The sequence below is a fragment of the Eulemur rufifrons genome, chromosome 2, assembly GCF_041146395.1.
Source record: "Eulemur rufifrons isolate Redbay chromosome 2, OSU_ERuf_1, whole genome shotgun sequence".
Taxonomy (NCBI): domain Eukaryota; kingdom Metazoa; phylum Chordata; class Mammalia; order Primates; family Lemuridae; genus Eulemur; species Eulemur rufifrons.
Window position 1 is genome coordinate 5,292,891 of NC_090984.1, and position 27,510 is coordinate 5,320,400.

The window sequence follows — 27,510 nt, forward strand, 5'->3', positions numbered from 1 at the left end:
TGCCCAAAGGCTGGACTTGCTGCCTTCCCGTGACCTGCCTGGACTCTCTTGACCCTCTGGGCCTCATGCAGCTAGTGGGAAGCAGCCTGGGCGACAATCCCACCCCCTCATTTAGACCCCTCCCCAGGCTGTTGAGCACTAGGAGGGAAAACAAAGCAAGAATGTGAGCTGTCCTTCTTTCGTGGTCTTCACGGTCTTGCTGAGCAAAGAGTTCAGTCATTTGCCAGATAGTTCACTCCTGCCTGCAATGTGCTCAGGTCTGCTAGACCCTGGAATGAGAGGGGGTATAAATCTGCAAGGACTTCCTGGCTGGTTGTCAGTAGGTAAGTCCTTTCATGAAGTGGAAGCCTTTTGACGTTAGTTGTAGCCTCTTGCTGCCGTCACTCAAGGAGCGGAGACTAGAGAGAGAAGAGTTCTCTTTCTGAAGCCTGAGCCAGGGGGCAGATTCTGGAGGACCTCAGAAGCCTGTCTGAAAATGCTCTGCATGGGTCCTCCCTTCCCCAGGCCTGCTGGTCTCTTGAGTCTTGGTGGCGGTGGTGCCTGGCTGAACCGGGATGGGTGTGTGTTTTAGGAACCAGTCACCTTTGCAGATGTGGCTGTGGTGTTCACCCCAGAAGAATGGGTGTTCCTGGACTCTGCTCAGAGGAGCCTGTACAGAGACGGGATGCGGGAGAACTACAGGAACCTGGCCTCCGTGGGTAGGGCTGGCCTCGTCGCTGCATCCACACACTCATACAGCAGCCATGGGTCCCAGCAACTGTGCAGGTTTGGGAAGCCAAGAGGTGGAAAGACAGATAAGTCCCACACTCACGATGCCTGCAGTCTGGTGGCCTTTCCATGGAAATGAAGATCTGTCTGCCGCACTCTGTCCATGGTTAAAAGCATCCAGGCTTCTCAAATATATTCCTGACATAGGCCCTGGCCTTTTGGGACTAGGGAGGCCTAATATCCTCTGGGACTCAGTGAGGGAACTTGTATTTAGTTCCTTAGTGAAATACCTTTGCTGTCTCCATCAGAATTCAGGCAGGCTCATTTTGCTACTCCCATCTCCAGAGCCCCTAAAGACTTTAGAATATCAGCCCCAGTGTCATGGTGGCATGAAGTCCACCCACACTGTGCATCTTTTCCTACAAGCAGGAGATCAACTCTGCAAACCCTGTACATTGTCCCATTTGGAGCAAAGAGAAGAGCTGTGGACCAAGGAGAGAAGAGACGTCTCAGATACCTGTCCAGGTGAATACCAGGTGGATCAGGTGAGCACCAGCTCTGGTCAGTGAGAAGAGCATTAGATTGGGAAATTATCAATCAGGGAAACATTTTCAATGCCCTTGACTGAGAAGTCTGGTTGAACGCCTTTAGTCAATTCCATCTTCTTTCCTCTTTCCCTTTCCTTTTAATCTCTTATATTTTACTCTGATTGCATAGAAAGATTTGTCCTACCTCCTCTTCGTCTTTAATATTTCCACATGTATATTTTATTCACTTCCTCCCCACTGTACATTCTTGCAAATGATTTTACTTTATGTTAGTCACAATCTTCATAAAATCCTTTCTCAGTAAATTATGTGCTATTTTCACCCTTCATTCCTGTAATTACATAATGCCTCACATAGCCAAATGTCTTAAAATTTTCCTTCTCTCTTTGATACGTTCCTACACTTTGCAATTTTTTCCCCATATTTAGGATCAATATTTAAAAAGAAATAATTTGTATGTGCCTTGCTTACTTTTTTAGTCACCTTGGTCCCATAGTTTCTTTCTCTGTGTCCTTAATTATTTCCCCTAACTCATTTCAGAACCTCAGCTTCAACCCAGAGAGTCAATTCCTGGTGAAGATATTTTTGTGGAGATTCCATCCTTTGGCATGAAAAGGGTAAGGTTCACCAGGGATTATTCTTGGTCCTACATGGTATGAAGAGTCTGGGGTGCTGTAGGTTAGACAAGCAACACAATAGCTGACATTTGAGGCAATTGGTGCCTGCCCAGGAGAAGCAATTTCTTGGGAGAGAGTTGGTGAATCATGAATTGGCAGAAAATTCTAAATGTAGATCAAGACTCGTGTTTCCATAGAGTTCCCATAAGTAACTATTTTCACAAATGTGACACAGATACTTAGTGTTTAAAACTTAATCTAGCCTTAAACAATTCAGAAAAACTCTGCATCTAAAAAGCCCATGAAAGTAATGAAAAGATGGCTCTTTGTACCAGAGCATCCACCCTGTTCCATTCTCTGGGGTAGAAATGGTACAGATTCACTAAAATGGTAAAAGTGGTAGATATAGAAATGTCTGTCTCTTACATTCAGTTCGCATGGGGAAGAATATCTGTGAATGCAATAAAGTCTTTGGTCTTCACATTTTCCTTAATTGATGGGAGCAACCTCAGCCTGGAGAAAAACTGTAGATATAATGAACCTGAGAAATGTTTTAACAGCATCAAACTACTTTTCCAGCACCAGAGACTTCATGTGGGAGAGGCCCCCTATGAATGTCAAGAGAGTGGAAATTCCTTCTTCCAGAGCACTCACTTAATCATGCCTGAGAAAATCCATAATGGGAATAAAACCTATGCATGTAACCAAGGTGAAAAATCCTTCAGATACAGCTCTGACCTCATCAGGCAAGAGAAGACTCATAGCACAGAGAAGTGCTTTGAATGTCAAGAATGTGGGCAAGCCTTCAAGTATGCCTCAAACCTGCGGCGACACTTGAGAACCCATACTGGAGAGAAGCCCTTCGAATGTAGCCAGTGTGGGAAAACCTTCATGAGGAACTTTAACCTGATTTTGCACCAGAGAAACCACACAGGAGAGAGGCCTTATGAGTGTAAGGATTGCAGGAAGGCGTTCAATCAGCCATCATCCCTCAGGAGCCATGTGAGAACTCACACAGGAGAGAAGCCCTTCAAGTGCAGCCAGTGTGGGAAAGCCTTCAGGGAACACTCGTCGCTGAAGACCCACCTGAGTACCCATACCAGAAAGAAACCGTATGAATGCAACCATGCAGCAAGCCCTTCTGGACAAGCACTCACCTGAATGTGCGCAAGAGGATACACACAGGGGAGAAACTGTATGAGTGCAGGACTTGTGGTCAGGTGTTGAGTCATCTCTCAACCCTGAAGAGTCACATGCAAACTCACACCGGAGAGAAGCCCTACACATGCCAGGAATGCAGGCAAGCCTTTAGCGAGCCCTCCTCCCTCAGAAAACATGCGAGGACTCACAGTGGCCAGAAGCCATATGCGTGCCAGGAAAGTGGGCGAACATTTGGTCAGTCTTCACACCTCATCGTGCACGTGAGAACACACACTGCAGGGAGACCCAACCAGTGTAATCAGTGTGATAAAGCCTTCAGACACAGCTCCTCACTCACTGTGCACAAAAGGACCCACATGGGGAGAGAGAACATTAGGAATGGTGGCCTGCCTTTATCAGTGTCTGATTCCTATGGTGGTCCCCTTGCTAATTAACTTCCAGTTTGTAGAAATATAAACATTTGGGACTATCACTGTTCCTCATAATGCTCCTCTAGCAGCATCCTATGTTTTGATGTATAATGTTTTCATTTTGGTTTAATCCTAAGTATTGTCTTAACTTTCATTATCACTTTTTCTTTGACCCATGCGTTATTTGGAATTAGATTTTTCAATACCAGTACATGGATGTATTTTCAGAGAGGCATAATGACATAGTGAAATGAATACATTTAAGCATACTGTTGGATGAATTGGACAGATGTATACATATATGTAACCAACACCCCATTCCAGATATAGAATGTTTCTGTCATTCTGGAAGGTTCCTGCATGTTATATGGCTGTTTCTTAGTTGCCTTTCTATTTTTGGTTTCTAATTTAATTACATGGTGAGCAGAATATGTAGCCCTTGTGTTACTGGATCTTAGGTACTTGTTGACGTTTGCTGTTAGGTCTGCTGTGGCTTATCCTGCTAGTTGCCAACCAAATTGCCCCTTCTCCCTTAGAACAGAACCTGGGTTTTTTGTTCAGGTTGGTAATGTGGACTATTCAAACACCTCCATCTCCCAGCCCTTCTTGCAGCAAGGGCAGGAGGCCATGTGCCCCAGTCCTGGCAAGCCTAAATATGGGAAGTCCCTGGGTGTGCCTCCGCGGAAAGATGCTCCCTCACACCCCCCACCCCCGCACAGCCCCGCCCCTCGCCCCTCTCCCCAGCAGCCTGTTCCCTTCCATGCAGAGGACGCGCGGGGCCACCAGGGGTCTGTGTCCTCCTGACTTCACTGTACCGGCTCCTCCTCTGCCCAGACCCCAGGGACGCCTCGGCAGGTGTGGTGGCAGTTTTGGGGTGTCCCCCACACTCACTGGGCTGGGGCTGCCGTGCGCTCCACCTTGTTGCAGGCGGGCCAGGCGCACAGCTCCCTGGTGAGCAGGCTGCCTGTGCTGATGTAGAAGCGCGTGGCCTCGAAGGCTGCGGGACGGGGATGACGGGTGGATGACCAACCCGGGCAAGGGGTGACAGGGCGAGGGCCGGGCCAGAGCGCGGGGGGCGCGGGCCTACCGGGCTCGTAGTAGTCGTTCAGGGACACGGGCAGCACCGACGTCCTGCCCACCACATACTCGCGGAGCGCCCCGAACCTCATGCACGTCAGGCACCGGCTGGGGATCTGCGGGGACAGCGGACACACTCGGCTGGGGCCACCGTGGGTCCCTCTGCTACCCAGGAGGCTGACACACAGAAACCCGATCTCGCTTTTCAATTCTTGGGGTCCTCAGTTGGACCTGCCCGGTGTCAACCCCCGCTGCCCACACGGGCACTTCCTCACTGTGCACGTGGCATGGGGCACATTCACAATACTGCGCAGCCATCGCCTCTATCTAGTTCCAGAACAATGTGTTTCCCGGAAAAGGACACCGTCCCCATCAGCAGTCACTCCCCGTTCCCCTCCCCACCAGTCCCTGGCAGCCACGAATCTGCTTCCTGTGTCTCCAGATTGGCCTGTTCCAGACACTTCTGCTGATGGACTCATACACCGTGTGGCCCTTTGTGTCTCACTCAGCATCCTGGTTTCGAGGTCCATCCGCATTGTAGCATGATCAGTGCTTTGTTCCTTGTTACAGCTGCATAATATTCCACCACATCCCTCTCCCCGTTTTTTCCACCAAGAGCCGTACGCCTGGGGCATAGAGCCATCAGCTCTGCCTGGAATTTATCCTCCCTGTGTCTTTTTCAAGGTACAAGATTGTGGGGAGCTGCACCAGTGACCGCTGTTCCCTCACCAGTGTGGGCACCAGGGAAGCCTCCTCCACCAACCGTGGCCGGCTGTACCTCATCAAAGTAGAAGAGTACTCTGCGTCCAGCCACCTCGTACCTCCTCATCCCGATGTGCTTGTCAAAGAGCAACTGGAGAGGAAGCCAGAGTCAGGGTTCGCTCAGCCCCTCTGCTCCTCCCGGATCTCCTCGTCCACACTGGTCAGTGGGAGGCAGACCAGGCCCAGAAGGAAGCTGAGGCTCTGAGAAGTTCAGGAACTTGCCTGTGATCATCTAGGAAGTCCCCATGGGCCAGGGTCTATGTGCACCTGGCTGGGGCCAGGGGGTGATGATCAGTGCTCCCCAGGCCCTGTCGGCCCCCCAGCACCTGGGAGAGGGTGCTCAAAGGCTGGGTACCCCTGCCCAGAGAATCTGCCTCCCTCCCTACAGCCTCCCCCAATCCAGCCCCAGGACCAAGTCTGGCTTCTCTGTGGCCCATGAGGCACCCGGCTGAGCCCTGCCAACTGCTCTGGCCTCACTGCACCAGGTAACCTCCCTTCCCAGCCTGAGACTTCTCTTTGCTTTTTGATACAACAGCTTATTCCCACTCCAGGGCCTCTGAATTGGCCCTTCCCCTCCTCTGCTGTTCCATTCAGCCTCCCCATCACCTCCCCCACCCCACCAGCTCCTAGGTAGGCCCATCTTCGTGCAGAAAGGCAAAACAAACAAATACAAACAAGAACAAAAAACCCACGATATTTTACAAAGGGCTGAGCTGCCAGCCAGCCTGACCCGGGGTGCCCACTGCCCACAGACCCCACCAGGCTCCTGCCCTCCTCCGCTACCGGCACCACCTTACCTGCTCCAGACTCTCGGTGTCCACCTGGAAGCCCGACAGCAGGGGCACCTCAAGGACAGCCATGTTGGAGGACCCTGCATGCAGCCACCTTCCAATGACAGGGGAGACAGAGAGGCCCTAGAACTCCAGCCCCAAGGTTGAATGCATGGTTCCCCTCTCTGCCCTCTGGAGTCCACCCAGCTGATGTCCTGGGGACGCCTAACCTGGGTTTGGCCGGTGGCCATTGGCACAAACATTTTTGGCTTGGTCAGTTCAATCAGCCCATTTTATGGTCAGAACACTGAGGCAAGAAGGAAAGAGCTTTGCCGAGGGTTCTAGGCCTGACACAGGTCCGTTGATGGGGGGGCCGTGGCCCTGTAGGGCAGCTTCAGACCAGGTCCTCGACCACTGCCCCCCTGGCAGGAGACCCTGGGCAAGTCACTTCCTAGCTCCAGGTCTCAGTTTCTCCTTCTGTAACATAGGGGGAGTGGCTGACTGGGCTTTCTGTGGGACCTGCTACATGCCAGGCCCTTCCTGCAGGGTGCTGGGGACAGGGAAGGGAGGCTGACCTTCAGAGTGGAGCCTGCAGGCTGTGGGCGGGGCAGGTAGCTGGGCTGCTCTGATGGGCTGTGGGTATCACAGGTATCATGGCAACCACTGACCCACCCACCTCTGGGCCACCAGATCATCACTATGGTGATGAGCATCCTTGTTGCCATGGCAACGAGCATCCTCTTTGTGGATGAGGGGCCCTCTGGCTGGGTACCAGGCTCACTGCCGGAAACCAAGGGGCCTGGAGCTGATGTATTGAGCGGGGCCCAGCACGCTGGCCACACACAGCTGTCCTACCCAGCCCTCCTGCCCCAACCATCACTGGCGTCTGCTGTATCCATTGGAAAGCATTTGCTTTTCTTTCATTCATTTCAGAAACCATCACTGAGCTCCTGCCTGGAAGCTCCCCCTGGTCCCGGGAGGCCATCCTCCACCTACAGCACTGTTCCGGGTGCCAGCCAGCGGGACAGTCGGCCTCACTTGGTGCACACCTCCAGCGTCACCTTGTATTCCTGGTGATGCTGGTCCGCAGCTGGGTCATCATCGTCAGCTGGGTGCCGGTCCCCTCGGGGGCCCTTGGCAGTGACGGAGGCGGGCGCAGCAGGTGGGTGCCCTTGGACTTCAGGCTCCTGGAGGTTGACAAGCAGCTGGAAAGCCGGCTTGGCCACTGGGTCGGGCATATTGTAGGTGATGTCAACCTGGAGGATATTAGAAGACTGAGGCTTAGGGGTCCCAGCCCTGCCCCACAGGTGTGGGGTAGGGGACGAGGGAGGTGGGGACAACGAGAATTACGATGGCAACGACATCAATGACAGTTCTAGGGACGACTGTTATTCCTTTTAGCCTTGAAACCACAGACGCAGGTGGAGGTGCCCAGCGGTGCAGGTGCAGGAGCAGAGCTGTGCTCAAACCTCATCCTAGTGCGGGGTTCTCTCTCCCACGCACCGCGCGGTCCGGGCTCCCATCGCAGAGACGGGGAGGCGGAGGCTGGCAATTCGCGCTCGGACTGGCAGGCAGAGCCCACGAGTCCTGCCTGCGCCAGCCCAGCTGGGGGCTAAATCCCAGAACGTGGTGGGTGGTGCTTGGGCTGAAGGGCGAGAGCTGGGGGAGTCCAGGTGGGGCGTCCCTGTCCAGGCCACAGAGGGGGAATAACCTTGACCCGTTGCTTAGGGTCTGCGTAGGCTCAGAGACCACTGGACTGAAGGTCAAATGGATTTTCCTGGGGGGATCCTGAGCCCCTACACCTGATGGGCTCCCTGGCCACCTGCCTGGGGCCTGGCGGGCTGCATACGAGGGGGCTGAAAGCCTGCCTTGCGGTCTGGCCCGATGCTGAGCTCAGAGCCCTCTGGGGGTCCCTGGGGCTCCAGATGCCGCTGTGTGTGGCAGGGGGGCCAGGGGAGAACAAGACCCAGAGTGCCCCACGGTCCCCAAAGACTCACCTGCATCAGACAGCAGCCGTCCCCCCTGGCACTCACAAACAGCCCCGTGGGGAGGCTGGGAATCTGGAGAGAGAAGTCACTGTGAGGCCCTGTCAACCCCACTGCCGACACACACGCACCCCAGCCCACACCGTGTTGTGGGGACACGCACCGCCGCCATCTGCAGAACCTTCTGGTTGGTCCCGTGCAGCTTGAAGGTCTCCTGGTAGTCCAGGTTGGTGGAGGCCAGAGAGACAGTGAGGTTGATGTGTCCGGTATAGGACAAGATGGCATACTCAGCCAAGGCCTGAAGAGCCACACACGTATCCTGGGGACAGAGAGGGGAGGCTGCCATCAGCCCCGAGAGCAAGTTGGCCAGAGGTCCCCTGGCCCCTGTCCACCAGTGGGGCTGGAATGGAGACCGAACCTGGCAGACACCCACAGAGCTGGGGGTCCTGAGACAGCCAGGTTGGCGTGTCCACAGAGGTAGGGGCTAGGTTCCTGCAGAGGGTCCAGCTGCATCGTCCTTTGTCCCCTGTCCCCCATCCCTGCCCTCTCTTGGGGTCCGTGCCTCCAGGGTCTGCAGGTGGGAAGGGGCCAGACTGCCTGGCAAGCTCAGAGCCCTGGACTGTGGCAACCCCACCCTGCCCCGCCCTCTGGCCCCGCCCAGCTCGCCTGAGTGAAGGAGAAGCCCCCGAGTGCGTTCCGCTGCTGGGACAGCCACTTCACCACGGGCAGGGCGGCGGCCACGTCGCCCAGAAGGGTGTAGGTCAGAAGGGCGTAGGCCGTCATTTCCACCTCGGCTGAGACCACTGCAACAGAAGAGGCCAGCGGGTGCCCTTTCGATACTGGGACCCGGACCCAGTTCCATGGAGACAGCGGCCAAGGCAGGCAGCGGGGAGCCGGTGGCCAGTACCTGACTTAGAGACCCCATCGCTGTAGCTCAGAAATGCATCCTTGTCCATGTCCCAGGAACTTGTTGGGCTCCAGTGGGTGACCCCATCTGCAAGGACAGGATTGGTCAGGGGCCACAACCCCACCCAGGCCTCTGCCTGGCATCCCATGGTGGGAGTCCGTGCATGTGGTCTCAGGAGGAGAAAAACTGGGGTGCTGGACCTCAGTGGAAAGAGAGTGCCGGGGGGAAGACAGCTGGGACAGGAAAGGCCTAAGAGCTCCATCTCAGATCTGCAAACATGTGGCAGCCCCAGCCCTTCCCATGCCTCTGGCAGACATCACTATTCAATGGTCTCCTTCCTGTGCCCCTGGCAGACATCACCAGTCAATGGCTTCCTTCTTGTGCCCCTGGCAGACATCACCAATCAATGGCCTCCTTCCTGGCTGGGTCCTGAGGTGACCCCAGATGTTCCCACTCAGTGCCCAACAGTGACTCCCCACTTGCAGGGCTCCAAGGATTCTGAGCTCCCATGGGCTGTGAAGCCCTCAACCCCAGAGAGAAACCAGCCCTCCTTCCTACATTCCACCCCCACCCTTGATCCTGAACATTTAGTCAGGAATAGACACTGTCACTCATCCAATTGGGTGGTTTTAGAATTTTGCATTATTACTATTTTTTTTTTTTCAGACAGGGTCTTGCTTTCTTGCCCAGGCTGGAGTACACTGGTGTGATCACAGCTCACTGCCTTGAACTCCTGAGCTCAAGGAATCCTCTTGCCTTAGCCTCCTAAGTAGCTAGGACTTAGGGGCCGGGTGCCACCATACCTGGCTAACTGTTTTATTTTAGAGATGGGGTCTTTCTGTGTTGTCCAGGCTGGTTTTAAACTCCTGGGCTCAAGCCATCCTCCAGTCTCTGCCTCCCAAAGTACTGGGATTACAGGCATGAGCAACAATGCCTGGATTTTAACTTTTTTTTTTTTTACTAGGGTCCACAGGGGGCTGCCCCACATGGTGGCTTCAGGTGTTGGCGGGAGGGTGTCACCTACCGTGCATGATGGCCAGGCTGCGGAGCTTGTGTAGCGCCTCGGGGGCTGCCGGGCTGTGGAGCAGGGTCAGCACGTAGGCAGTGAGGGCACAGCTGTAGGGGTCCGTGGCCAGGGGCATGCTGGACTCCAGAAAGCGCCTCGCCTTGGCAATGGCGCCCCTCTCCTCCTGCGGGGGGGGTGGGATGGGGAACCCTGGGAGGCTGCCCTGTCCTCATCCAACCCACCACACACAGGCTTCCCTGGGGAGAGCCCTGGATGGCTTCTTGTCTCTTGCTTTGCAACCATCTGTGGCTCCCACTTCCTGCAGACTCAGCTTTCTAACCCCATCTCCATTCTTTTACGTTCAAGCCCCCGATGAGGTCTGGCCAGAGTGCTTGTGTGTACAGCAAATGAGCACAGAGACATCCTGGGGGAAGTGGGCAGAGCCCTGGCCACCCTGTCCCACCGTGCCCCAGCGCCAGGTCTTGGTTAAGACATCTGGCTTCCACCACCACCCTGCCCAGGCCCTCCTCATCCTCCAGGCCTCGTCACCTCCTTGGAGAAGCCCACCGACCCTGCTCACACCCCGGGAATGTGAGCTGCTGGAAGACAGGGACTGAGTCCATGTTCTGGCAATGGGCTCAGTTCAGAGAAGTTGCCCGATAATATTGGTTAAATGGAAGAAATGAGTGAGCAGGAGCACGAGTGAATTTAAGAAATGAGCAAAGGTGTTCTGGCAGCCCCAGCTTTGGTAAATGTGAACGCAGAAAGAATGCCTTCCAAAACTTTAGATCCTTAGACCAGGACAAAGCATGGCAACTGTCCCCAAGGTGCGCCATTGTGATGTGCCACCTGGGGCATGTGCCAGGGATGAAAGGGGCAGATTAACCAGACCCCAGGCCTGGCCCACACAAGCCCATCGCCTGGGGGGATGGCGGTGCGGGGGGGGGGGGGGGCTGGATGCCATCCCAGAGGCAAGGGGCTACTCCAGGCCATGGGACCAGGAAGGGTCTCAAGGATGCTGCTGAGGCCACACCACACTGGGAGGACCCGGACACTTGGTGCAGGTGTAGCAGGTTGAATGGTGCCTGCCTCCCTCCTCCACGACAAGGTATGTTCCCCGGAACCTATAAATGTGATCTTATTTAGAAAAGGAGTCTTTGCAGATGTAATTAAGTTAAGAATCTTGAGATGAGGCCAGGCATGGTGGCTCATGCCTGTGATCCCACCACCTTGGGAAGCCGAGGTGGGAGGATCACTTGAGGCCAGGAGTTCAAGACCAGCCGGGCAACATAGCAAGACCCTGTCTCAAAAAAAAAAAAAAAAAAAAAAAAAAGAATTTAAAAATCATCAGCCAGGCGTGGTGGTGCATGCCTGGGGTCCCAGCCACGTGGGAGGCTGAGGTAGGAGGATCACTTCAGCCCAGGAGTTGGAGGTTACAGTGAGCTATGACTGTGCCACTGCACTCTTGCCTGGGCAAGAGAGCGAGACCCTGTCTCAAGGGTGTCACCCAGGCTGGAGTGCAGTGGTGTCATCAGAGCTCACTGCAACCTGGAACTCTGGGGCTCAAGTGATCCTCCTGCCTCAGCCTCCCGAGTAGCTGGGACTACAAGTGTGCACCACCACACCCGGCTAATTTTTCTATCTTTTATAGTGATGGGGTCTTGCTCTTGCTCAGGCTGGTCTCACACTCCTGGCCTCAAGGGATCCTCCTGCCTCAGCCTTCACGATCGCTAGGATTATAGGCGTGAGCCACTGCGCCTGGCTCCTTTTTCGTGTAATGTGGGTTTAATGATGTCCCCGTAGTATAATAAAAAATATATATTTGGTCTTTGTCCACAGTTCCTGGCACAGGGTTCCTAAAACCCTTGGCACGGACATTAATAGGGTTGAAACAAGGGTCTTAAGACAGCACTTTGGAAGGTTGGTTGAACCAAAGGGACTGTCTAGGGTCCTTCAATATTTTAAAGGGCCCCAGACAAGTCTGCTATATGTACTCCAGTTTGTAAACATTTTAAAAACTGGAAGGCGGAGATTACAATGTGTAACCACACCTGGAATCATTGTGGGCAATAATCAGATTAATCAAGATAAAGAATGACAAAAGGGCCAAGGTCCCTTGGCTCAGCCCCCTGCTGTGAACTCAAAGCTTTCTGCTCACGAGCGGGAAATAAAGTCAAGGTGTGCAGAACAGTTTCCGGGATTCCTCGATGCAGGAGCCTTTAGATTAGCCCTGATGTGGGCTTTCAGTTAGACTGGGAGGATACCGCATGTGGGGCTGGGTGCTGTGGTCTGCAGGTGTGTCCACCCCCCACATTGCTATGCTGGAAACCCCAACCCCAAAGGTGATGGTGTCAGGAGGTGGAGCCTTTGGGAGGTGATTAGGTCATGAGGGTGAGGCCCTCCTTGATGGAATTAGTGCCCTTGTAAGAGGCCCCAGAGAGCTCCCTCATTCCCTCCACCACATGAGGACACAGACAGAAGGCGGCCAGGCAGGAAGCACGCCTCACCAGACACCAAACCTGCCAGCACCTTGAACTTGGGACTCCCGGCCTCCAGAACTGTGAGAAATCACCTTCTCTTGTTATTAATAATAAGCCACCCAGTCTATGGTATTTCGCTATAGCTGACTGAACAGACTAAGGCGATGGGTTTGGGGTGGAGGCTTGGATGAAAATTGCAGAAGTTGTGCCTCCTCTCCCCTGATCTACTATGGTAAAACCAGAACCTGCTGCTGAAGTCCTCGCCAAGGCTACAGGGGGGAATGTGAGGGCTGGTGGTATTAAGGTAAAAGTTTAGACCAAAACCGTATCCCTGAACCACCTGAGGTGAAGAGGTGCATCTCTTTTACCCGAACGTAGGATGGGGGTGCAGATTGTGTCTGACGGGCTTGTGTCCCCTACCTGGAGACGTCACACAGAGGCACAGAAATCTGCCCTCAAGCATCATTAATCAGAGATGTGCGATGAGGACCAGGAAGACCCCGGAGCCCACGCAGAGCAGGGTGGAAGCTGGAGAGCTGAGTGGAAGAATCTCCGGCCACAGCCCACACCTGTGAGCACCTCCCAGCAACAACTGCTGGAACTTGGGACCGGAAAACGCCCACTTGTTTGCCAATTCCTGTCTTGCTATCAGACAGTCATCGAAACCACCCTTGTGACGAAGGACGTGAAATCATCTTGACAGCGGACACTCGTCATGTCTTGGAGGTCCCGAGGCCCAGGATCTGCCCCTCACCAGAAGGTGAGACAACACAGGCCTTCCAAGTGTGCCCCTGCATAGAAAACGAAGGCTTCAGTTGCAAACAAGTTTATTTTAAGTACCAAACAAGGTCGTGTACAGAGTGCTCAAGTGTCCTGAGTTTCACCAACACGTCCCTGCAAGTCCCTGCTGGACGAGAGGCACAGCAGGCTCTCTGCTCGTCTGCTGGAAGGAAGGTCTTCGCTGGGGTTGGCGAACACGGCATGAGTGTGGCCTCCCGGGGCATGTGGCGCGTTGTCCTCAGGCGAGGGTGTGCCCTCAACTGCTCCCTGGGACTCCTCACGGGCGCTGTCTTCGCTGGAGTACCACTGGCTGGGGGTCGCCGGGCCCTGGGCCTCTTCCCAGACTCCCTGGTTTCTCAAGGCGGCCTCTTTGCTCGCCTGGGCGGAGAGTTCCCGCAGCTGGGCCAAGCTCCTGGGCAGGCGAGAGGAGGAGCGGAGGCCTCTCACTCCCAGCTGAGCGCCAGGTCACACAGCCCCTTCGCGGCGAGCGAGGGCTGCGGCGTGGGGGGGGGATCTCCACGTCCCCCGTGTGCTCGGTGGCAGAGCGTGGGGGAGAGGATTGGTCTGAGAAGACTCTGTCAGGGACACTGCCAGGACGGAACCAGGCAGGCGTGAAAGAAGACTCACTGGGCCAGAAATACTCAGAGCGCATCAGCACGGTGCTGGCGCTGTGGTCTGAACGCTTGTCTCCTCCAAACTCATGCTGAGACGCAATCCCCACAGTGGCAGCACTGAGAGGTGGGGCCTTTAAGAGGTGACTGGGTCATGAGGGCTCTGCCATTCGTGAATTAAAGGATTAATTAATTATCCATTATCACGGGAGTGGGACTGGTGGCTTTATGAGAGACCTGAGCTGGCATCCTCAGCCCCCTCACCACGTGATGTCCTGCGTCACCACGAACAGACTCTGCAGAGTCCCCACCAGCAAGAAGGCCCTCACCAGATGGGACCCTTCGACCTTGAACTTCTCAGTCTCCGGAACCGTAAGAAATAAATTCCTTGTCTTTACCAGTCACCCAGTTTCAGTTATCGTTAGAAGCAACAGAAAACCAAGACAGCTGGGCACGTCTGTCTCAGGAGCAGGCGGGACAGCGGTGAACAGGATGAAGTCCCTGCTTATGCCACTTACGTGGCAATGGAGCAGCGTGTGTGACACCTGCGTGTTTAACCCCTCAAACCCATGACCCCTGCCATCTGTAAGCCTTTGGTGTGCCCTGATTTCACCCTGCAGCCACCCACGGAAGACGTGCCACAGCAGGTGGCAGCTGTTTCTCATGAGTCCTTTCCAAATATTTTAGGCATCTCAGGAGACAGACTGAGCATCATAAGGAAGAGAAAACAAGATTCTTTTCTAGAAGAGGTCAAAAGCCCATAGGTAGAAATCTCCTGGGGGAGGTGAAAAGAGGGGGTCCTGAGGGGTTTCGGGGCGCTGTCACGGGCTGTGTCAGATCTAGGGCTGGTCCCACAAGGGTACGTGCTCCGTGACAGCCACTGAGCAGTCCCTTAGGATCTGTGTCTTTTCTGCGTGTGTTTATACTTCAATAAAGAGTTCAGAAACACCCTCCCAAACCCTAGCCCTGGAAGACACGCAGAACACGAACAGGGCTGATCCGAGGGCGCCTGTTCTGTGCCGGTTATTGCGGGGGCGAAGGGTGCGTGCGGGGCGAGGCCCTTTCTCTCTGGGCTGCCTGAGAACTTCTCGGATGTTCCAGAGCCGGTGTCAGTTCTCCCGCCATTCCCTCCCCCTGCCTCGCCCGACCTTCGCGCTGTGACTCTGGGGCCCACCCTGCAACGTCTCTGACCCACAAGGCACCAGCACCCCCGCGCCCCCAGAACCGACTCCAGAGCGGGGAGAAAGGGGACATAAGACGCGGCAGGTGCTCCTGGACTGAGACTTTCTCCACAACCCGGACGACAGCGACACCTGCTGGCTGTTCCCGCAGCGCGCACGGTCCGGGGAAAGAGCGGCTGGCTCAGGGAGCTGAGCCCCAGGGGGAGTCTGGAGCCACTCCAGACAGTGCAGCCCCCAGCGGCCCACGTCCTGCCCGGACGCAGTGCCACCTTGTTCTGAAAATATTTTCTGAGAGACCTTTGGAGCTCAAGGTCCTTTTTCACGGCCACGTCCTTGAGTTCGCCCAGCAAGTCCAGCACCTGCACGTTTGTTTCTGAATTGCCAACGCCAAGTTCTCTCAGGAGCTTCTGAGTGGTCTTCAATTCCGACTGCAGGGTGTCTGGGGTGGGGGAAAGCGGTCGTCAGTGATGGATTGCAAGGTGCCCAAAGCAACAGACGCACGAGTTGAGTAACCGACTAGATTTTTCTCACTCCAATGTAATGCTCTGCTAGAGCTCACAGGCAAGAAGGGTAAGCAAAGCAAGACACTTGTGCATTGGTACCTTCTCTTTGTCCCTTGGCCAGAGATCATGGTGGCCGGAGATAGTGGGACAGGCATGTCCACCAGGTGCTCATTCAAACAGACTGGGGTCCTCAACAGAAACCAATGCGAGATGCAGGAAAGGCCACACTGTGCCAGCCTCACTCGGGGTCTCCCAGCCAGGCCAGGAGCAACTTTAAAACCCCATCCTTTGCATTCCCTGATCCTGGCGCGCCTGCATCCCCTGAGCCGAGGGACACCTGCAACCCACGTACATACGCCAGGTGCATTAACACACCTCTCTCCCCTCTGACACACGCCATATCTAGGCCAGCTGTACATTAGGGTCACATTCCGGGAACCTAGGAGCCTCACAAATGGCATCTCCGTCCTGTTGTGGACTGAACCGTGTCCTCCAATGTTCCGGTCCTACTCTCAGCTACCTGTGAGTGTGACCTTAGCTGGGGACGGGGTCTCTGCGGATGTGACTGAGTTAAGGTGAGGTCATTAGGGTGGGCTCTAATCCAATAACCGGTGTCCTTACAAGACGGGGGGAATGTAGATAAAGACACGGAGGCAGAAGGCCACATGACGACAGGGCAGAGACTGGAGTGATGCAGCCACAAGCCAGGGAACCGCCAAGGTCGGCGGCAACACCAGAAGCCAGGAGAGAGGCCTGGACTAGCTTCTCCCCGAGAGCCTGGAAGGACCCAGTCCTGCACCACCTTGACGTCAGACTCCGGCCTCCCGGACTGCGAGGGAATACACTTCTGTTCTTTTAAGTTACACAGTCTGTGGCCGTCTGTCACGGCAGCCGCAGAAAATGCGTCAAGTCCCTAGTCCAGCTCCTGGCAGCGACCTAAGGAACGTAGTACGGACGGAGCCCAAGAGTTCCTGCTGCAGAAGTGACTGCGGTCGCCATAAAATCAGAAACCCAGACGCTGACAAGCATCCAATGAGGGCGGAGTTGTGTACACCCGTGTGACGAGTTATGTGCTCATTACACCCTTCTAATGACGACTTCCAACAAAGAAACGTGCGTGAAATAAGCGGAAAACCAGGACACGCGTGGCTCCATGTCAAGTCTGTTTACACAGACATTATGCTGCACCAACGATGGAAAGAAAACACTCCAATGGACAAACAGCGCTTATCCTGGAACCGTGACATTACCCACAATTGTCACTTTTTTCTTTACAACTTGGCTCACTTTCCAAAGTTCGATGTCATGCCTATACCATGTCACACTGGAGAAAGCTCGATTTATTGAAAACCACTTCTCTCCGAGGCTGCCAATCGAGCAGCACCCTTGGGACCCTGGACCGTGTTTTCATTCTGCCTCAGATGCGCTCCCGGCGGAGCTCGCAGGGAAGCCCACCTCTGGGTCTTAGATACCGGCCTCTCCTGCAACAGCCTCAAGCAAAACGTACTGAGATGACGCATGAGAGCTCCTCTCAGGAACACCCAGACTCCAGGGCAGCTGAAGTCGCGCTCTGGCAGGACTGCTGTTCTGAAGAGGGTTTTAGGATGGGGCGTGGCGGTTTTCACACTTGCCAAGGGCTTCCAGTGGGGATGAGGTGGGAAACCTGTGCACAGAAAGGACCTCACCGCTCTGCAGAGACGGCAAGCCAGGGCGGGCTGGTGGCCCTGTAGCCCCCTCCAGCCACCGACTGGCACGTGTAGGGCCCAGGGGACTGCAGGCTGCCCCCGCAAGAATGCCTTTCAGCAGGACAAGAGATCACGGTGAATCCCACAGGCCTGGGTTCAAATCCCAAAAGTCGCTTACTCAGGGCAAGACCCTGGAGGAACCACAGCCTGGCCAGTCCCCACCATCCTCTGCCACTAGACGGGGAAGAGGACACTTGTCAAAGTGACGTAAGGCCCATGGGAAGCGCTGACACGTGCTCCTCACCCCCGCAGCCTGCGCGGCACAGCCGGGACGTCCGTTTCCTACCTAGGAACTGCTGCCCGTCTCCCTCCAGGTGGACCGGCCTCACGGGCAGCTCCTGCCGGGTGGTGTCAGGGCTGTGGCGAACGTCTTGTACTGTTCCTTGACGCGTTCGGCCACTGCCTCAAAGGGACGGAGCATCTCCATCTGCAAGCAGGACGGAAGGGGGCCGTGGGAGGGGACCCTGCAGTCACCAGCCCGGAAGTTTAAGGGCTTAAGCAAGGTTAAGATACGGCTCTGCTCTTTCACGAGCCCCGAGGGGATCAGAGCTCAGGAGGCTTCTGAGGGTGTGAGGGGCGGGTGTGTGCTCTCCCCTCCCGGCAATGGCCCAGCAGACAGGAGGGCGGCCCAGGCTCCTCACCACGGACACGTGTCCCCTTCCAGTGTGTTCCGGGCCTGGGCCCTCCTGCCTTGGAGCACTCCACTTACGGGCCTGCCTTCCCAAGGCCAGCCTGGCACGGCCCACCCCCACCCCACACGTGCTGCCTGGGTCTTCACGGGCGTTTGTGACAATATACAGTTGACTCTTCAACAAATTGGGGGTTAGGGCTGTCACCTCCCTCCCCCGACCCATAGCAGTAGAAAATCCTATACAACTGTTTTTGTTTTGGAGACAGGGTCTCACTCTGTCACCTGGGCTACAGTATGATAACGCAACCATAGCTCACCGCAACTTCAAACTCCTGAGCTCAAGCGTTGCTCCTGCCTCAGACTCCCAAGTAGCTGGGACTACAAGTGCGCCACCACCATGCCCAGCTAATTTTTCCATTTTTTTGTAGAAATAGACCAGCTCTTGCTCAGGCTGGTCTTGAAATCCTGGCCTCAAGCAATCCTCCTGCCTTGGCCTCCCAAAGTGCTAGGATTACAGGCATGAGCCACCGTACCTGGCTGTGTGTAACTTTTAACTCCCCCTAAATTGAACTACTAATGGCCCACAGTTGACCAGAAGCCTTGCTGCTAACACAGTTGATTAGCACAATAGACCACTATCTACATATATTTCATACATTCATGATATACCTTCCTCTTAATTTTTTCAGTACCTCTAGGCCATAAGGTTTATCTATGAGGCTTTTCAAGTTGTTGCAAATCCCCAACAGATTTTCCAATGTATTTATTGAAGACCGTCTGCTGATAAGTGGACGCACGTAGTCCTAACCCACGTTCAAGGCTCAACCGTAGTTGCTCACTTGAGCGTCTTTTCTTTTCCTTCCTCTGTGAGCTCCACAAGGTCAGGGGCCCCGGTCTCAGCCCAGGCCTGGCTGCAGGGCCACTCACGTGAACATGCTGGGCATTAGGGTTGAACTGTGTCCCCCAAATTCCTATCTGACGTCCCGACTCTCAGCACCTCAGGATGTGCCCTTATTCTGACACACGGTCTTTACAGGGTCATCAAGTTAGAGTGAGGTCACTAGGTGGGCCCTAACCCAGCATGGCTGGTGTCCTGGGGGCAACCTGGACACAGACACACACAGGGAGGACACACGAAGAGACACAGGGAGAAGATGACACAGACGACCGTCCACAAGCCAAGGAGAGGGGCCTGGGACAGATCACTGCCCCCCCACCAACCACCCATGCCAAAGCCTTGACCTTGGACCTTTAGCCTCCGGAACGGCGAGACAATGAACCGCTGTGGTGCTTGTTACAGCAGCCGCAGGAAACCCACGCCCCGGGCACGGGGGCCCGTCCCCCTGGCCGGGCCTTTCTGGGTTCCCAGCGTTTGCTCCGTGTCCTTCCCCAACGCGGACACCTCTGTGCCAGTGCTGGCCACACGGTGCCAAGACTGACGTGTCTCCCACCAGCCCACTGACCCTCCAGGGCAGGCCCAGATCGTATCTTCCTGTCACCGCACACGATGGTGATCAGGAGGCGCTCAAGGAACATCTGCACAAGTGAGCTGAAGGCACCGGTCCCCTCCCTGGTTGGCACGTTACGTTGTAGCCTCATTCTCTGGGAAACTGTCATAGACCAACACCTGGACCACAGTGTGGGCGACACCAAAAGCCCAGCAAAGAGTGAGACGTGAGCGAGCAGTGACATCCTACCATGAACGCCCCCTGAAATGGCGGGGGACGGCCCGCCAGGATGCTCAGCTCAGAGCCCCCGGTCACAGGTGTGGCTCACAGCCCACCTGGGCGTCAAGGGCCTCCTCCCGCTCCCGCTTCCTCTGACAGAGGAGAAGGCTGCGCTTCAGCTCTGGGTCTTTTTCTGTAGCTCCTCCTCCTCTTTGCACAGTTTTAATAAATGTTTTTCTGCTTCTTCTTCAAACTGGGCAAGACCCTTCTCCATCTGTTAAACGAGAAACGGAGGCTCAGGCTGGAGGGGACGCCCTCCCGGTGGTGCATCGGGGCCGCCTTGCACCACGTCACACGTGAGCAGGGAACTGTTCTCACCTTTACCGCCAGCAGCACCAGCAGCTGCGTCTGGGACTCCATCATCTCCCTCTCCTCGGACAAGCTCTTGAGAAGAGGAAAAAGACCCTTCAAGTTCCCGGGGAGCTGGGGTGAACCCAGCAGGGGCGGAACGTGACTCGTGTTTCCTGTGTTTCATTTGATAATTTGGGAACCCTCTATGGTACGCGGCCCCGCTGCTTCTATTTTCTCACGTGTTTCGTGTTTCCCAGCACCCTGTGAGCAGGAGGAGGGAGGTCTGGCCCTCCCACGGCACCGGGCAGGGGAAGGGGAGGGGGCAGCAGCCGGGCAAAGGACAGCTCAGAGCACCCAGCGACTCGGTGCTGTGCCGGCACCAGCCCTCACCCCTAGGTCCTGTCCTCACCCAGGTGAGGCCACAGCCCAGCTGTCCTCCTGCCAGGGGACGGGGCCTGGCCTCACGTCCTCCCTAGCACAGCATCGGCACAGAGAAGGCCGCAATCTCACGTTGGTTTCTACTGCTGTCTGTGTACTTGGGGAAACATAGACTCTACAGATGATCCAAGAACGCTTGTGCTCTTAATTTTTATCCTAAGGGGCACGGCTGTCTTGTCTGCTCCAGGAGCCCTGGGGCCTCAGGTGACACCTGGCGGAGGGGAGGTGCAGAATCAGATTTATGCAAACTGTGAACGGCAACCCCTCCATCTCAGACACTTACCGGGCTCTTTTTCCGAGGGGCAGAAAATAACGTCAACTCCATTTTCTCTGACCTTGTTTTTTCTAATTGTGGAGTCTTTCTGACTGTACTTTTCTCTAAGATAAAGAGACAACAGAATCAAACCCTGTCTCAAAAATAAATACATACATAAAAGGGGCCTCAGGTAGCTCCTTTGTCACCTTCGTCCATGTGAGGACAGAGCAACAGATGGCTGTCCATGAACCAGGAAGCGGGCCCTCACCAGACGCCAAACCTGTCTCCACCTTGACCTTGAACTTCCCAGCCTCTAGAACTGTGAGCAATAAATGTTCATTGCTCCAGCCACCCAGTCTATGGGAACTTGTTACGGCAGCCTGAACTGACTAAGACAGCTTCAGTTCTTACCCACACACATGACTATACTTACATCTCACAAACCTTCTGCCAAGTCCCACATGGTGACTTTGTTTTTGTCCCCAGTTTTGGGGAAGCAGACGTAGCTTCCATTGTGGGACACTGCAGTGAGGCTGGTGCGGTCCAGAAAGGGGGCAGATTCCTGGGGTTTCTGAGCATTGGCGAGATCCCAGACTTTGAAAGATGAGGACTGCCAGGAAGCAGATACCACCAAAGCCCCACCGCGGGCCAGCAGGCTCACAGGGGCCCCGACGCCTTCGAGGATATGCAGCAGGGTCCCCTGTTCCGACAGACTCCACACTTGAGGATAGAGAATAGGAGGGCAGATGTGACGTCTTCCTTACACAACTGTAGCTTGGAAACAGGCTTTATTAAGCCCATTTATCCACTTACGATGAATTTTTAGGCTGCGGTTCAAGGGACGTCACATCTCCCCAACCCCTTAAAGTTCCTCATGCCTCACTGATCAGCTACCGCAGCAGTTCCCAAAGCATGTCCCGGGGGTACCCCTGGGCCCTTTTAGGGGGTCTGCAAGATCAAAACTATGTTCATAATAATTCTTTTTTTCTTTTTTATTTCTTTTTTTGTTCATAATGATTCTAAGATATTATTTGCCTTTTTCACTCTCTTCCTCTGACAAGTAAGTGGTGGAGTTTTCAGAAGCTACATGATGTAATATCACACCAAATATGAGAATGCAGAATCAAACATGAGAGTCCGTCTGTCTTCTGATAAGCCAAACATTAAAGAGATTTGCAAAAATGTGAAACATTACCACTCTTCCCATGAATTTTTCTTTTGGTTTTAAGAAACATATGGGTTTTTTTTTAAATAAATGTATGTTACTATGTGAATATCATGTTAATTAATTAATGCATATTTGTGTATCCATAATGAAATATCCCTTTTCATTTTTAATATGGTACATATTACTAGATACCAAATGCAATGAGGGACCCTGGATTAGATCCTGGAGGTCATTATGCCAGGAGGAATAGGCACCGAAAGACAAACACTGCGTGATCTCATTTATATGTGGAATCTAAAAAAGTTGAACTCACAGAAGCAGAGAGTGGAATGGTGGTTACCAGAGGCTGGGGTGAGAGGGGAGGTGGGGAGATGGTGGTCAAAGGGTGCAAAATTTCAGGTAGACAGGAGGAGTAAGTTCAACGGGTCTGTTGTACAATGTGGTAACTGTTATTATTAATAATAACAACATATTGCATACTGGAAACCACTGAGAGTAGATTTCGTGTTCCCACCACACACACAAAAATGAGAAGGATGTCAGCCGATGCATGTTAGTGAGCTGCATGGAGCCGTTCCACAACGTGTACATATTTCAAAACATCATTGTGGCACACCATAAATATGTACTTTTATTATATTTTTTGAGACAGCCTCACTCTGTCACCCCAGGTAGAGGGCAGTGGCATTAACATAGATCACTGCAACCTCCAACTCCTGGGCTCAAGCTCCTGCCTCAGCCTCCCGAGTAGCTGGGACTACAGGCACATGCCACCATGCTGGCTGGCTTTTAAAATTTTTAAAACAGAATGCCCAGCTAATTTTTCTATTTTTTGTAGAGACGAGGTCTGGCTCAGGCTGGTCTCAAACTCCTGACCTCAAGCCATCCTCTTGCCTCAGCCTCCTCGAGTGCTAGAATTACAGGGGCGAGCCACTGCACCCAGCCAAATATATATAATTTTTGTCAATTTCTTAAAAAGCTGGAAAAAAATAGCTCATAAGAAGGATAAATCAAACAAAAACAACAAGAAGACAAATACGTGTTTACATGTTATCTTAGGTCCCCCGAGCAGAGTAATCACTGACGCTGAAAGAAGCTGACACTTACTCGGGTCACTTCTCTGCAGGACGACACATTGCAGAGCATTTGTCATCATTTCCTATTGCTCAGTTCAACAATGACAGCTTTAAGAAAAACCGTTTCTGATGTTACAGGGTTCTCTTAAATTGCTGCAAAGAAAGGCTTTTCTGTGACTGTGTTTTCATATAGCACATGGTCTGGTAAGAATTAGAACTGAGAAGCAACCACGCTTTAATCACATGGTACCCAATTGTGGCCTTGAAGAAGTTTCTCTGTAAAATATTCATCACGTCATCTTGCCTCCACTGCCGTTACCTTAACACTGCTAACGTGCTCGAAAGACCTCTCCTTCACGGAGTACATTCCCCCTTGCCTTCTTCCCCAAATACCGCATTCGTAACAGAACATCAATATTCTCAGACATGGTTTGGAAAAACACTATTTTACCTCAAGACAGTTTTTTGTTCACCACTACATTTCTTGTGTTCTGCATGATGCTCGATTCATAGCAGTGTATCAATAAAAGTTTTCTTAGTGAATAGTCTAATTCATTGTGATATTTTGTGCTTATACGTAGGTGTAGGTGTGAACATCTGAATACACAATATATCATATGTGCACACTTGCAATACATTGGTCTATGTAGTTCCAGCAATGTGAATAAAATCTATACATGTCAGAAAATAATGGAATTTCAAATAGGCATCAATCACAATCTTAATATATAGTGAAAGAAAAACATATGAATGGATTTATGAATTCTATTGTTTGGGCATACAAGTTCCAGACAGTAACTAAGAAACCATCTAGGGAATATTAAAAATGTTTTTCATCTGAAATATAGTTCTCAAATTAATTTCTTAAATAAAAAGTGATACATAATTTTATCTACATCTCTATCTACATCTACAATTTATCTATTTAGTCTAAGAAGCTAATAGCGAGTAACAATTATTGGAGAAATGAGACAATCTGAAAGATCTTAGGAGAAAATCTAAAGAATAAACAATTTTTCAAAGAACAATGTGCCAGCATAGAAACTATGTTTTTCATTAGTGCTTTCAATCGTTAAATAAATTTTGAGTTATGATATATAATAAAAAAGTGAAAATACTTTTTCATTAACATAACCTTTTTCCTCTATGACCAGAGAAAGAAAGTAGGTAAAAATAGAGGTCAGAAGGTGACACTGGGAAGTGGTTTAGGTCCTGCTCCCTTTTATCTGAGTACCTGAGTATGCCAAGGATTTGGAGAATGAGTAAAGTGATACACGATGACGAGATAATCAAACCACCCTATTGTTCTTTTAAGAATATTGGAAGAAAACTCTGGAAACAACATCTGTCATTTGTTCCAGAATTGTTGAAAACAAATGACTGTGTAGATGTCTTTGAGTATATTTTATAAAATGTATTGAGATGAAGAGCTGTGTTCTACAATCTGAGAGAAATAATTATGGATTTTAGTGAAGTAAAGTGATGAATATAATGAAAATCAGCAGAATTCCATAACAGGGATGAAGTACAATCTTATTTTATTCCAATATAAATTTAAGTTTTAAGTTTTAGATCTTTGTTTTTTGTTGTTGCTGTTAAAAATTTGGTTGGATGGGTAATTCTGTGTTTAGATGCATACGTTTTCCCTCAAACTGGGAAAGTAAACTTATTTTGCTTACAAAATTATGAAATAGCAATGATATCTGAATGATTAGCAAGTATAATTTTATACATAAAATTATTTTTAAAGTTTTACAAGATTTTAAAATGTTATATTGTTAACAAATTAAGTTTCCTATGTGAGAAATTTCAATTATGCTATTTTAATTCAAATTTTTGAAAACTGAATATCTAATCACAAAAATAATATCTTTGGGATACTAACAAAAGCATGTTTAAAAGAACCTAAAGGAGGGAGAAAGTAATTGAAAGCAAAGTATTCTAAGGTCCTAGCATCACTGAAATCATTAAGAATTTACATTAATTTTGGTTAATTCTTGGATATAATTTGTGATAAATCAGGAACACAGAACTGTTAGTTGAAAGCAGGATACAAAATACAAGTTAATTTAATGAATGACAGAATCAAGTATGCATATGTATGTTTATTTATATGTATATATACTATATACATTATGTATATTGGAATTATTTATAATGTTTTATATATGTTATATACAATACAATCAGAACATTAATAAATCAGTAAAATAATAAAATTGATACTTATATCAAATATGCAAGCAGAGAACATTTAGAGTATTTCTATACAATATCAGAGATGTGGAAAAGTAATAGAGTTTTGCAAACATTATAATTTCAGTAAGTATTCAGTAGCATTTTAATGTATGATAAATATATTACAATGGATTTGATATTTTGCCATACCAGACCACTTAACATGTCACAAAACCCTGAAGTATATTAAAGATAGAAAACATCTCCAAAAAAGAACGTGCTAACTTCTTTTCAGACTTAATCTACTGTGTGACAAACCCATGTGAAAATATGCATAGAAGTTATAGCATTGGCTTGTGTGCGGATACAGGGCCTTTTACGTGAGGTGTTATGAGAAGATCAAGAAGGAAAAAGGAAGAAAGAAAGAATGTGAAATTAGTAAAAGATTGATGGATGAATAGAATGTTTCCAGGTAGACAAAAAGGGATTTTTGAGGCCAAGAGACCAAGATATTTAAGACAAGGAAACAATATTTTGCATTTCAGAAACTACCAAGATTCTGGCGTAACTACAGTATCAAGTGCACTGAGCAAAGTAAAATAATAATAATACTACTAATAATAACAACAACAGCCAACATTGATCAAGGTTTTGGTATGTGCCAGGGACTTTTAGCCGTATATTCTACATGTAGTGTTAGATTTATTCTTTATAACAAACCTCTGATATATTATCCTTGTCTTAACCAAGAAATGAGTAATGAGTAAATGAGGTCAAGGTAACAATTTGGTATCATTTTAAACAAACATATTGTATTTGTTCAATATGCATTTAGTTGCAGCAGAGAAAAGTACATTATTAATAATAAACACTGTGCATTCATTCTTCGTGTTCGAAATAAGAGCTCAGAAACACCTTTCCCTCAAGTGCTCCTCTTAGCTCAGCACCTTTGCGCGCGCCCCTTTCCTTACGGTCCGTGGTGTATTTCCCTTTGCTTGTATTTGCTTGCCGGTAAATATTTAATAACTGACTCTGGAAAAAATAGAAAAGAAAAGAAAGAAAGAAAACCCCCGATACCTCACGTCTGCTGACTTCTGTTGCGCAAATGCTACCACGGTTCAACTCCAACTACCAAGTGTGATGTCACCGCACACAGAGTTGGGAAGACGTGCGTGCACGCTGCACCAGCACCCGGGCCCCACAGCCCGGCCGCCACGTCTCTTCTCAGCTCTCGCTCTGAAGTGGGGTGCTCTTCCGGCCTGCGCTTCTTCACATTATGTATCTTTCTAACGGTATTTTCCACACTCCGCAATAACTTTATTACATGTGTCGATCTTCTGTCTTTCTCACTCTCTGCAAGAACGTGCACTACAAGGACCTTCCATTAACTGTCGCGCCCGCTCCCTCCTTATGGGGGGGCTTGGTCCCCAGCCCCAGGGACTTCTCCCCATCCCCCAGGCCCTGTGGGGCGCATGCAAAGTATGAGGTGGAGGTCTCGATGCCCCGCTGATCCTGCCAATCCCCCACGCTAGACCCCTGGGGAGCCTGGTCCCATGGCGGTCCCACGATGCGTACGCTATGCTGCTGCGCCCATGGGGCCCCGGTGTGCGGCTCAGACGGGGCGGTCTACGCCAGCGCCTGCTGCCTGCAGGAGGCCGCCTGCCGCAGTGCTGGGCACCTGGAGCCAGCGCCCCCCAGCCGCTGCACCCTCGGTGAGGACCCCACGTCCTCCCGCCCGGCCTCGGCCCCCGCCCGCCGTGCATCCATCCCTTCGTCCATCACCTCCCCACGACGTGGGCTCCTGGTTCCTTTCTGCCTGTTTGTCCCTCCCCGTCCCCAGGGCCCCGACTCCCCCAGTCCCTGCCCTGGTCTCCTGCCCCTCTCCCACTGATCCCTGTCCCCGCCTTGTGACGCCTCTCACCTCCCATGTTTGCTGCTCTGGGCCACATATCTCCTCCCGTCCCTGGGTCCCGCTGGGCTGCCTGCAGTCCCGATCCCCTCCCCCACAGCGCCCTTCCAGAGCAGCCGCTGCCGCCAGCCTCTGCGGCCTACACCCACCACGATGACCCAGGCCCTCTGGACTTGGGGCACCCGCAGCGGGATGTGAAGCTGAGCGGAGCCGGCCTTGAGGTGGTGGACTCGGACCCCCAGCAGGAAGGAGGGTGGGAGCACAGGTGAGAGCTGGGCCTACCCCCAACCTCCCACCTGCCCTGGCCCCAGACAGGCAGGGGGAGCCACTCAAAGGGAGGGGTCAGCCTTGGAGTTTCTGGGGGGATCCGGTTTCCCTCCACCACGCAGCCCTTCCCCAACACACACTGGGGAACAGCCCCGTGGGGGACAGGAGCCGCGAGCCTGAACCTTCCTGAGGGCTTGACCCCAGGACAGACCCATCCCAGGAGGGCCAGTGAGCCAGTGACCCACAGCTAGGCCCGAGCCAAGCCCCAGTGGCCTAAGGGCCACTCACCTCCACAGGGATGTCCACGAGGCCAAACTG

General features: G+C 52.1%; 1 protein-coding gene and 3 pseudogenes across 1 annotated transcript; 2 read left to right on the forward strand and 2 right to left on the reverse strand.

Annotated features, from left to right (window-relative positions):
• The window catches only part of LOC138399495 (cytochrome P450 4F2-like), an 859,494-nt pseudogene that overhangs the window by 697,396 nt on the left and 134,588 nt on the right, over positions 1-27,510 (forward strand).
• LOC138399439 (zinc finger protein 333-like) lies at positions 650-3,468 on the forward strand (annotated as a pseudogene).
• LOC138380893 (C3 and PZP-like alpha-2-macroglobulin domain-containing protein 8) lies at positions 4,332-8,256 on the reverse strand. The gene is made up of 7 exons (XM_069465347.1): positions 8,202-8,256; positions 8,051-8,113; positions 7,092-7,309; positions 6,081-6,168; positions 5,300-5,374; positions 4,532-4,637; positions 4,332-4,441 (listed from the first exon to the last, which is right to left on the reverse strand). The coding sequence occupies exons 1-7, from the start codon at positions 8,208-8,210 to the stop codon at positions 4,332-4,334; spliced, it is 669 nt and encodes a 222-aa protein (XP_069321448.1). The 5' UTR covers positions 8,211-8,256.
• On the reverse strand, positions 13,296-20,678 carry LOC138380894 (HAUS augmin-like complex subunit 8; annotated as a pseudogene).